We start from the raw sequence: 12,943 nt of genomic DNA, 5'->3' as shown, positions 1-12,943 counted from the left end.
ACCAGGCCTTTTCTCGGATTGTGTTGTTGTGTCTGCTCAGATTGTGTTGTTGTGTCTGCTCGGATTGTGTTGTTGTGTCTGCTCGGATTGTGTTGTGTCTGCTCGGATTGTGTTGTTGTGTCTGCTCGGATTGTGTTGTTGTGTCTGCTCGGATTGTGTTGTTGTGTCTGCTCGGATTGTGTTTGTGTTGTTGTGTCTGCTCGGATTGTGTTTGTGTTGTTGTGTCTGCTCGGATTGTGTTTGTGTTGTTGTGTCTGCTCGGATTGTGTTTGTGTTGTTGTGTCTGCTCGGATTGTGTTTGTGTTGTTGTGTCTGCTCGGATTGTGTTGTTGTGTCTGCTCGGATTGTGTTGCTGCTCATTCCGTTTGTTGATTCTCTCAGTTCATATAAGAATTTGTTTTTGAGATGCAGGTTTTCAGTACCTAGTGATTTTGGGACAAGGTTGAAGACTGGCTGCTAGGGTCTGAGCCCTGTCATTTGTGAAATGTTGCTGGGCTTGGTTTGAAGTTTTCTTCATACATGTTACTGTTTTTCATAATTTTTAAAATTGGAGATTGCTGTAATTACACTAGGATGGTTGTCTTCCCCTATTATCTGAAAAAATAATCTGTTTCCCAACATCTCTCGTACCCTTCAGAGTTGTGGCATATTCAACACCCCCACATATTCCAGTTGACTGCAGATTGAAGCAGATGCTGTATTTCCCATTTTTTGATGGAACTGTCATATGTCCAATATTTTAATTTTTGGCATGATTGGCAACTCCATCCATACCTGACACTTCAAGCTAAGCACAGAGGGCATTAAAATTGCTTTACAATATAGGACTGTACAATGCTATTGTTAAAACTAATGGGATTGCTTTTAGCACAGTCTTCCATACTTTAGTACACAATGCAGTCCTCATTGGAGAGTAACATGACTGAAGGTACCATGCTGTGCATCTGCAGCAGCCGTGCCACAGGGCTGTGCATCTGCAGCAGCCGTGCCACAGGGCTGTGCATCTGCAGCAGCCGTGCCACAGGGCTGTGCATCTGCAGCAGCCGTGCCACAGGGCTGTGCATCTGCAGCAGCCGTGCCACAGGGCTGTGCATCTGCAGCAGCCGTGCCACAGGGCTGTGCATCTGCAGCAGCCGTGCCACAGGGCTGTGCATCTGCAGCAGCCGTGCCACAGGGCTGTGCATCTGCAGCAGCCGTGCCACAGGGCTGTGCATTGCATCCTCCGAGTAGCATAGTAGTCAGACTTACCCCCTCACTCATGGCACTAGAATGCTACATACTTTGGGTAGTACTTTTTTTTTTAAAATAGCCTGCCCATTCTTCAGTGGTATTAATTTGCCAGAGTAATGCCAACCTGCACATAGGCCAATAAGCGGCTACTGTTATAAACCGTGTTCTTGTCAGAACAGTACACAAATGCAGAGCCAGACAACTGTGTCACTGCATTTTCAGAATGGTGACCACAGGTTACATGGTACCACTGGGGGGGTGGGGGCAGTACATTACTCCCAATGATTAATCCCTCCTTTGCAGTATTTCTGTAGATCTGAGTCAATAATAGAACAATATGCTGCTATCTGGGAATAGTACAGCCTTATTCTTTTGTAGTGCCATTGGTTAGGATGTTACCTGTTAACTACTGGGGTGTAGTACAGCTGTAGGATGCACTATTGCACCATTAATTGTCCTACAGTATAATTGATTCAAATGGCATTCATCTCCTTATCTTGGACATAATCAAGCCCTTTAGTGCAGGAGCCCCAGTTGCAATACAGAAGCTTGACACAGTAAGAGATCAAATTACTGCTGTCTGGTAACAAAACTTGTGCTCTATCTTCATTTTAAAACTTTCACCAAACCACACTGAAGTCTTGTGCAATGTCCCAGTGTCTTTAGCCACAGTGTTTCCATTGGGTATAAGTTAGTTCAGTTGTCAGAAAAGATACTGTGCTATCTCATCAGCAGCACACCTCAAAGTCAAAGATCAACATCCTCTTGCCAGAGGGTTTTCAACAAATGGTCATAAACTTGTCACATGTTTTCTGGAAGTTATAACTGCTAAACTGAGGCAAACACTGCTTCACTTATTCCATCATTATGCATTCTCATCAAGTTTATTGCCCCCATATGACTCATTTCAGTTCCAGAACAAACATTGCTTTATATGCCATATGGAAAAGGTTTTGTACTTGTTTTTGAAACTCACCAGACAGCAGTAGCAGTAATGCGGGGCATGTTACAATACAGATGTGTGATCAGCCAGTTATGGCAGTGCGTTGTGGTTTTCTTAATACAAGTTTTTCAGTTTGAAACTAGGCCACTATATTCCTATTAGGGCACCTTGGGAATGCAATGTGCAGATGTGTCCCTGTACCCAGAATAAGTATGCTTGGAATGCAGTGGAGAATTATTTTTAACTGCAGCAATAGCTGCTGTTCAAGAAAGATGAATTGTTGGGATTCTTGGTTGCTGGCTAACTTGGGTGAACGAGTGTCTCAGTCATGTCCGTCGCTCCCCTCCCCCAATCTGTCATTGTAGGAAATGACCTTGCACCAATAGAAAGAAACCGGCTACTCCTGTAATCTCTACATTGTCGCACATTTGGCTCAGACCTATAAGCATTCCTGATCCTTGGCATGCTCTTGTCTTCAGACTAGCGCACACGGTTATGGAACCCCTCCCTCTTTAAATACATGTATCAAATGGTCATGGAACCCCTCCCTCTTTAAATACATGCATCAAACACATGTATCAAATGTAAGTGCCCAGTGTAATTTGCAAAGTTCCAAATATATTTTGGATACATAAATTTTTTTTTTTGTTTCAGTGGTAAATACTTGGATCTGTCGTCATTGATTCTTGTGCATTACATTCTTTCTTTTTTCCAGGCTGGAAGTAATCCTATGAAATTTCTATAGAAATGACTATAGTCGGCTAACTGAACTTGCAATTACTTCAACTGATCTAACTGGAAGCGCTAACAGTTTTGCCACCATTGTGAAATGAAAACATTTTAATGTTTGTTTTTTTTTTCTCTTTTATACAGAGAATAACGTCTCTTCTAAACCAGTAAGTATGCCTTTTCAGGAGTGTAGTTGTAAATTTAATGAATGTTGAATAAGTGAAATATACATTCTTGTTTCTGTAACTTGTTAGACCATTCCATGAGGACAATGTGGCATTTCAGAGTTTCCAGGGTGGCTATGGTGAAGATTGGCAATATTCTTTTGATGAAATGGACAGATTTTTGGATGGCGATGACTACGATGATGATTATGATCATTATTATGATTGTGATGATGATGACCGTTACTATCCAGAACTGTTTTCGAACTCTGAATTTGAAGGTTCAGATTCGGAGTATTCTGAAGACCCTGAACCAGCTGCTCTGAGTATAGAAATTTATAAAGGCCCTCTGCAACTCATTGTGTGGAAAGCTATGAAGTCCATCTTCTCACCACGTAAGTTAATAATGCATAGTAAAAGTAATGTATTGATCAATCCCACTCTGTGATCCCTTGTTGCCATACACAAACACAGTGCTTTAAATGTCAAAAATAACCTCTTGTAAATCTCCATGCTGTTAGAGGAACATCACCTCCTCATACCCAATGTTCTTTGTACAATAAATGTTTTTTTAAGCCAAGTCCATCAATCTTAACCCTACACCAGTCCTTGTAATGGTTAGGAGGAGGATGACTGAATAAGCATGTGCTACTACATAGTTCTACTATTTACAATGTAGCACTAGGACTGTTGAGGCTGGATGACTTCTACCAGAAGTGTTGAAGGGTGATATTCTGGCATATTTTGCTTTGCAGTCAACTAGACACAAGCAAAGGGGAGTGTCTCTATCAATGACATAATAGCCTTTTCTGATGGATTTCTTCAGGCTAGAACAGATTTATTGACCATTCCTCAACAGTTTGTATATGCCGGTCAGTGGCTAGGATCTGTCATCAGTCATACTTGACCCCAAGTACAAGTACGACTCTGTCATAGTCTGTGTGGCGGTTAATGACCTGATGTGTACCTTCCTGGTCTTTATGAAGACAGACATAGAGCTCTGTGTCCCAGTCTAGTATGAGCCTAGCACTGAGCAGTATTTTACCGCCAAGGAGGATACCACAATATGAACAGATGATTGTTGACTTTGACACAGTAGCTTAACTAATTATTAATCCAAGGGGGTGTAATTGTCCACATGGAAGAATGTGGCTGACTATGTTGCTAGCCAAGAATGGTCCTGCACCAGTCCCTTCTAGGTGTTTAAATAGCTTAAAACCTCATCCATCCTCGCAATGCCAAACTAAAAACCTTCTGACATAGTAGCACCCTGCTAGAACCTAAACTCCACACCTTCCAGGGAGTTACTCGTATGTGGTTTAAAGCCATGGACAGCATCCTGGCAGTGCAGGACTATGATGCCTTCCGCATTATTTTAAGACTGCTACTGCACAGGCTGGGACTAAAGGTGAACGTTTCTCAATATTGATCAAAAACAAGCTTGCCTCCAGGCTGGTCAAACATGACACACTTGAGCCTCTCCCTGTCCAAATTACTATAGGCAAAGTCCCATACCATGTCCTTGCAAGCTACAGGTCCCCTCTATGGCCTAGGAAGCTCATAAACGCTACTTAGACTTACTGGAGACCCCCCCCATGACATATTTCTGGGTGACTTTAACTACCCCACTATAAACTGAAATTCCTACATGACCTGCAATATGCATACTGAAAGATTCCTCAGTTTTTTTATAAACACATTCTCTCTGGATCAGATTGTACTCCTAATGGGCATGTGGGCAAACGTGCTGGACCTGGTCCTCACAAATATGGGAGAATGTGAATGCTTCACCCCCCCCCCCCCCCCAATATAACTTTTTTCTCTGGTAAGTTCAGACCAATAAAGCATTCCTTCGAAATGAAAATAAAACCCATAACCCCAGCTTAATAGCAGTTATGAACTATTATAAGGCAAACCTATCCTATTAATTTATAACTTCTCCTATTTATAACCTGGTAAAATAAAGCCCCACCAAATCCTGAGAAAGCAGCTACCTATGCATATTTGTTCACAAACTCTGTACAATTATGTTAACAGAAGCATTGAGGCAGCTGTGCCCATCACAAATATTCTGAAGAAACTCTAGAAAAAGAAAAATGGCAAATCTTCCAGCCAAAAGCTCTGCTCCAGTTTTGTCTCCTCCCCCTGACCATCCCTCAAATACCATCAAACACCCAACTATCACTAGGGAATGGGTCCTAAATGCAAAGCCAAGCCAAGAACACCATATCAGTGTGCTCCTAGCCTGGAATGCCTCCTTAAAATTTGCATGAAACACAGCATATCAAAACCACTGGAGTCACTTTTCAACCATAGTCTCCAGTCAAGTTTCATGCTGCACAAATAGAGAACAGCAATGGTCATCTTTCTTCTAGGGTGGGCCATCTACAAATCCCAGAAACTTCAGACATACTAGTCTTTATGCAAAGCCATGGAAATGATACAGAAGACCTTCAGGCGCTGGATCCAACCCAGTTTAGTATAGTAGAGGGGAAAGTCATACCTATTCAACTTGGTAAATTTCTTTGAGAGAGTCACCATTGTAATGATAGCAAAATAGTGCATAGTGCCTACCTTAATGTAGTCAAAGCATTTGTCACGATATCCCTCTTGGGCATTATAAACAAACTTATGGAATGGGGTATAAACCCTTTAGATGGCTTGCTGGCTCTTGGGTCTCAAGAGGTTAGTTTGGGGGAGTCCACCTCCACATACAGACAGGTTACTAGGGGAGCCCTCAGGGTCCTATGCTGGGTCTGCTCTTTTTTGGCATCTGCTACTCTGAAATCAAAGCCAATGTTAAGGGGCTCTGGCTGATCAAGTTTGCTGGCTATTGCAAACCTAGGAGCAGTCATAGAAAATACCCAAGACACCAACACAGACTGGTGCCAGAACTCTATGCCAAGAAATGCATAATGGTAACTTTTGGAAAGTTTGGTACCACAGGAAACTACTTCATTGGCAACATACCCATACTAAAGGATTTAGAGGTTTGTAGACATTAACCTAGCTTTCAACCAACATGCTTTTAAAGTAAATGCCCCATTCGGTATGTACCTTTCCTGGCACATGAAATAACCAAGGTGTCCAGAGATGCCTCTCATACAGGGTGTAAACCTGAATTGCCTCAAAGCCCACTACCTATACTCACTCCTACAGATTCTTGAGGGGTGAACTATGCCTGGCATGCAAGGCATCGTTGGATCCCACTCTACCTTTTGCACATCTGCAAAACAAATAGCGCAATCATCTGGTCGAAGACTTTACTATTGCCTGATACATAAATAGAACTTTGAGGGGCAAGTATGTCTCCAATACCCCTTCTCTGGAACAGTCTTTCCCATCCAGGTGAAGCGGAGCTTTGCCCTAACCATATTGATGTGTAAACTGGACCAATGGATGGGAAATAAGAAAATCACCCTTTATCTGGTACCCAAGTCTCTAATGGCCTGTAAATGCATCAGCAGCCATGCTTTAGCTTGCATATAGCCATTGAAATGTATCCCTAAAAATAACCTCGAGGGCATGAAAACTTGCTAGATATTTAATCTAATGGCCTGTAAATGCATCAGCAGCCATGCTTTAGCTTGCATATAGCCATTGAAATGTATCCCTAAAAATAACCTCTAGGGCATGAAAACTTGCTAGATATTTAGGCTAGGCTTGGAAGTGCCCTAATGGTTGTTAGCCTAGTATGTAACTAATGACCCTAAGACTACAAGATGTGTGTCCTGTTGTGCTAAGTAAACTTCATGGGGTCCTGTTTATGTAGGTCCTTTATGTCCTGTGAATACTTGCAGAGTTATCTGATATAACAATCTTCCTTCTGAACTGATTCATTATTTATGAGCGCTCAAACAGAAGCTGCACCGTATATGTTCAGTGCTGCTGTGACTGATAAAATTACCCTCCACATCTTGGGGAATCTGTGCCACTCTGCTTGCATCTATTTTTTTACTCCCAAGTACTGATCAAATATCCTGCTTAAATTACTCCACAAATTATGGTGTTCTGTTCACACACACTCATTTTAAATATTAAAATGTCTTCAGAGTTTAATCTCTGTTGCTCCGAAAAGTCCTCTCATACATGCATACAGGTTGCATGCCTGCCCTTTGTCATTGCAGGTTGCATGCCTGCCCTTTGTCATTGCAGGTTGCATGCCTGCCCTTTGTCATTGCAGGTTGCATGCCTGCCCTTTGTCATTGCAGGTTGCATGCCTGCCCTTTGTCATTGCAGGTTGCATGCCTGCCCTTTGTCATTTTAATGTATTTTTGTAGGCAAATATGATTAGTGCTGGGAGGATTCCATAAGTGTTTTGTAATGTAATGGTATAATTTGAGTTGCTTCATTTTTCTTGGCCTTTCCTCTAAAGTGCATTTTGTATATTTTTATTTTGTAGTTTTTGTATCTCCAACTCTGAATGCTGCTACTGCTCATCCAAACTTGGTCTTGTTCGACTGCGGTATGAGTGTGAGAAATACAATGAAGAGGCTGTCGGTTCCTTACAGTCCAAATCGGTTTGATTGCCTTCCTTGTGCCGTGGCCAGTGAGGGATTCACCAGTGGCAAACACTACTGGGAAGTGAATTTGAAAAGCAGTACAAGATGGGATATCGGTATTGCAAGGAAATCTGCTCAGCGTAAAGGGTTCATCACACTGGCACCTGAGAATGGCTATTGGGCAGTATCTCTTAGCAATGCAAGCAGTTATGAGGCACTGACGTCTCCCCCAAAACGTCTTTACCTTCAGGATGAACCTTCCAAGATTGGAGTGTACCTAGATTATGAGGGGGGGCAGCTGTCTTTCTATGATGCAAAAACCATGGCACATATCTATACATTTACCTGTACCTTTGTAGGGAAACTGTTCCCTTTCCTGGCATGTTACTTTCGTGGGAAAAATAGTGACTCATTGGCTTTTGTTTGGCTGCATGGTTCTTGCTTTGGTTAATATGTAATTTTGATGTGCATTGATTTTTAGATCTTTTACTTGTGGACTGCTTTCCCTTTTATATACAGGTCCTGTAGTGAAATGATGTAGCCTGTTTATCCTGGGAGGTTGATATTTCTAGCCCCTCTTTTCTAATTTTAACACATCTAGGGAGAGAATATTGCTGATTATGGTCTCAAATGTTTTTACTGCATCAGGTTTGCTTTCATCCCGATATCTAGTTTATAGGAAAATGGATTTCTCTGTAGAAAGCTTTCTGAAGTTTCAACAATAATGCTGATTTAATGTTTTCATCACAGTAGGTAGATAACCCTGTAAGCAGCAGATCAGTTTTAAAAAGTGATTGCATGATCATTGTAGGGTGCACTAACATAAAAAAACTCTGGGGAGTGTTTGAATTGTCGATTTTAAACTAAACCACATTTCAGTGTATAAACAGGTGTATTGTTCCACGTGTTTTCTAACTTCCTAAGCTATGCAAGACATTCTTGCTTTGAGTTTTAGCTACACTAATGTCTATAAAATATTTTGTTACTGGCTGGACCAGGAGTGAGTGAAAAGATGAAATATGTATTTGTAGTGGCTGTGTAATGAAATAAAGATATATCTTAATGTGCTCAACTGCTTCATTTCATTTTCCATCATTGCTATAAAGCGGTCTACAAAATCAGTTGCATACTTGCATCGGAGTAAAAGTAGCATTGTAGCATCCTTGCTTTGTTGTTGTCCCATTCTTTTCAAGCTTGATGCAAAAATACGAGAAGACCTATGGAACAGCCTGAAATGTAACTCTTGACACTTCCTCAGTAATGGTAGAAAGATCACTTTAACCTCTTGCAAATTAGATTACTACAAAGTGTCCTGAATGGTTTCCAGCTGGAGGAATTCAGCATATTGCCCTAAATGGCTTCAGCAAAGCTTTGTCACCATTTTGAAGACTACTATATCGTCTGATTAGCAGGTTAGCTTGGGGTGCAGCTTTCTTTGAGTGATGATACTGTAATTAATTGTATTCTTTTATAATACTCTCTTTACTGAAAGCCTAGTCAGAAGACAGACCTCTTTCGGCTTTTCCCCAGTTACGGGTCACCACAGCGGAACTCCAGTCTGCTAATGATTGGTAGTGACCAAAAAATCAGCGTGTAGAAACAACTGAAAAGAAAAAACACACTGAATCCCCTCGGGTCTTGCAAAGCTTACAACTCTACCCAATCTGCTGAAAACACAGGAGCGTTGAATTAATGAAAAAAGATGATATTTATTCCAAAATGACAATACATAGAGTTTAGCGCTTTCACTCAAAAAATGAGCTTCATCAGAACCAAACCAAATAGACAATTTCACTTGTATACTTTTTGGCGCCAACATACATTCAAAAAGTTTTTAAAGTGACATACACAATAACATAGAAACCTGCAACAATTAAAACTTTCTTTTTCATAACATAAGTATACTATCATTATTCCATACACTTAAGTTTAAAAATCAAACTAATGTCATGTTATAAAAATGTACAAATTTACAACCATAACGTCATACATATTGGAATCTATACACAAAATATTAAAATATCAGCTACACTGTATGTTAAGGATTATATCAAGATCCACACAAATATTGGCTACTGAATCGCAACATATATTTAATACTAATTGCATCGTTTAATCCTGGCTCATGTGCCGCATCTGTATAAATTTGCCATCAAGCTTCCTTATAAAATAACTGTTCTTTATAATTACCACCCCTGGTATGTATATAGACATTATCAATAATTCCAAATTTAAATGTATGTCTCTCATCATATTTTTTAATGTACCTATATAAGGCATTATTCTCATTTTTTGTTTTAATACTGTACAGATGAGAATATATTCGTTTATTGAACTTCTGCTCCGTTTTTCCTATGTAGAAACATGGACACCATCCACACTTGGCCAAGTACACCACCCTTCTGGTATTACAATTACCTTGTTTGAATCTTATAATGGAATGGTTAACATTTTCCAACCTGATTTTCTCTTCTAAAATGTTAATGCACCGATGACAAGTGCCACATTTGGTTGTGTTTCACTGTCCTGTTATTATCTATCCTACGCTCCAATAATGTCTTTAAATTGTTCGCCATCTTATAAACGTTTGGTGCTGTACCCAAAATATGTACTACTGTCATCTGCCTGAATAATACTCCAATTATGGGTAATGATATTCTTTATTTTGCCTACATGTGGTCCATATTCAACTACACATACCTTACCACAATTTACTGAAGGCTGTGGAAGTACATTGGAAATTACTGAAGGCTGTGGAAGTACATTGGAAATTACTGAATTTGAATTTATTCCATAAATAAATTCGCCTAAAAGCGGCTTGCATTTCTTTCCCCATTCTTTTAATAAACCTGATGAGATGTTAATTAACATTTTTCTTTCATAACCTCTATTAATAAATAGATCTGTACCTCTATTAATAAATAGATCTGTAATGTAAGATACTTCATCACCCCACGGTGGCTGTTCATAACCTCTATTAATAAATAGATCTGTAATGTAAGATACTTCATCACCCCACGGTGGCTGTTTTTGATAAAGTTGTAACCAGGCATATATACAAATTATTTAACAAGATTTCAGCTAGTCAGTTGAGGTACAATCTCACTACTGAAGAGAATGTCTTACTAGAGGAACTACGATGAAACAAATCTATTCGCATTATGAAACCAGACAAAGGGGGTGGGATTGTAATCTATGACAACACTGTTTATTCTACTAAAATACATGACATTTTGCATGATACACAATTATCAAATAGTATCCCACAATGAGATACAGATTGCTTATCGTCAGATTATCACATAGAGGAATTTTTGATTGACCATAGGATATCGGACGACACATATGGATACATAAGTGGAGTATCCGATTTTGGCCAGGATAATTGGTATTCCCAAAATTCATAAAGACACCTCGGATCCTCCGTCTAGACCCATTATTTCAGGGAGTTGTTCTAAAACTTTTCCTATGGGCAGTTTGATAATTATTTAAAACATATATACAACATCATTCCTCATATGGTCAAGGACTCTTGGGAGTTTTTGAGAAAATATCCTATCAATGTCTGGAAAGAAGAGTTTGTTACGGTGGATGTCATAGATTTATTTTCTTGCATTCCCAAAGATGCAGGTTTGACCGCGTTTCACAATAGTATAAGAAAATATAGTAGCCTTTCATGGGAAAATATATGTTTAATAATGGAATTGATGTCATTAGTATTAGAGCACAATTACATCGAATATGAGGGAGAATGTTAACAATCTAGAGGTGTTGCCATGGGAGCAGCTTGTGCTCCCATATTTGCCAATTTAGTTATGCTTGACTGGGAGGAGTCCTATGTATTTACCAGCAAATATCAACACATTAGATATTACTCAAGGTTTTTGGATGACATCTATATACTTTGGGAAGGCACAAAAGAACTATTGAATGAGTTCCTGTCGTATATTAATTCTAGTAGTGAATATCTGAAATTTACACATGTTAGTGACCATAAAGGATTGGCATATTTAGACACATTGGTCTTTAAAGGTGATAATTGCTTTGAGTCTAAAATACACAGGAAAAATACATTTTCCAACAACTACTTCGAATACACAAGCAATCACCCAAGAAGGATGTTTAGTAATATATATAAAGGGCAGATTATTCGAGCCATCAGAATGACTTCCAATTTATATGATATGCTGGATGAAGTATCTTACATTACAGATCTATTTATTAATAGAGGTTATGAAAGAAAAATGTTAATTAACATCTCATAAGGTTTATTAAAAGAATGGGGAAAGAAATACAAGCCGCTTTTAGGCAAATTTATTTATGGAATAAATTCAAATTCAGTAATGCAATTCCACAGCCTTCAGTAAATTGTGGTAAGGTATCTGTAGTTGAATTTGGACCACATGTAGGCAAAATAAAGAATATCATTACCCATAATTGGAGTATTATTCAGGCAGATGACAGTTTTAGTACACATTTTGGGTACAGCACCAAACTTTGTTTATAAGATGGCGAACAATTTAAAGACATTATTAGAGCGTAGGATAGATAACAACAGGACAGTGAAACACACAACCAAATGTGGCACTTGTCATCAGTGCATTAACATTTTAGAAGAAGAGAAAATCAGGTTGGAAAATGTTAACCATTCCATTATAAGATTCAAACAAGGTAATTGTAATACCAGAAGGGTGGTGTACTTGGCCAAGTGTGGATGGTGTCCATGTTTCTACAAAGGAAAAACGGAGCAGAAGTTCAATAAATGAATATATTATCTGTACAGTATTAAAACAAAAAATGAGAATAATGCCTTATATAGGCACATTAAAAAACATGATGAGAGACATGCATTTAAATTTGGAATTATTGATCATGTCTATATACATACCAGGGGTGGTAATTATAAAGAACAGTTATTTTATAAGGAAGCTTGGTGGCAAATTTATACAGATGCGGCACATGAGCCAGGATTAAACGATGCAATTAGTATTAAATATATGTTGTGATTCAGTAGCCAATATTTGTGTGGATCTTGATATAATCCTTTACGTACAGTGTAGCTATTTTAATATTTTGTGTATAGATTCCAATATGTATGACGTTATGGTTGTAAATTTGTACATTTTTATAACATGACATTAGTTTGATTTTTAAGTGTATGGAATAATGATAGTATACTTATGTTATGAAAGAAAGTTTTAATTGTTGCAGGTTTCTATGTTATTGTGTGTCACTTGTATAAACTTTTTGGTGCCAACATACATTCAAAAAGTTTTTAAAGTGAAATTGTCTCTATTTGGTTTGGTTCTGATGAAGCTCATTTTTTGAGTGAAAGCGCTAAACTCTATGTATTGTCATTTTGGAATAAATATCAT

General features: G+C 38.9%; 1 protein-coding gene across 1 annotated transcript in view; it reads left to right on the top strand.

Moving 5' to 3' along the window:
- LOC122812855 (nuclear factor 7, ovary-like) overlaps positions 1–8,635 on the top strand; it is an 88,343-nt gene extending 79,708 nt beyond the window's left edge. The window contains exons 4-6 of the mRNA XM_044084896.1: positions 3,047–3,069; positions 3,157–3,461; positions 7,469–8,635. Coding sequence (XP_043940831.1) covers positions 3,047–3,069; positions 3,157–3,461; positions 7,469–8,019 — 879 coding nt within the window. The 3' untranslated portion in view covers positions 8,020–8,635. The remainder of the gene's footprint in view (positions 1–3,046; positions 3,070–3,156; positions 3,462–7,468) is intronic.
- The last annotated feature ends 4,308 nt before the right edge of the window (positions 8,636–12,943 follow it).

Source organism: Protopterus annectens, chromosome 10.part0 (assembly GCF_019279795.1).
Source record: "Protopterus annectens isolate FY-2018-M chromosome 10.part0, PAN1.0, whole genome shotgun sequence".
Classification (NCBI taxonomy): Eukaryota; Metazoa; Chordata; order Ceratodontiformes; family Protopteridae; genus Protopterus; species Protopterus annectens.
The sequence above is the reverse complement of the archived record's forward strand: the minus strand, read 5'-3'. Positions and strand labels throughout refer to the sequence as shown.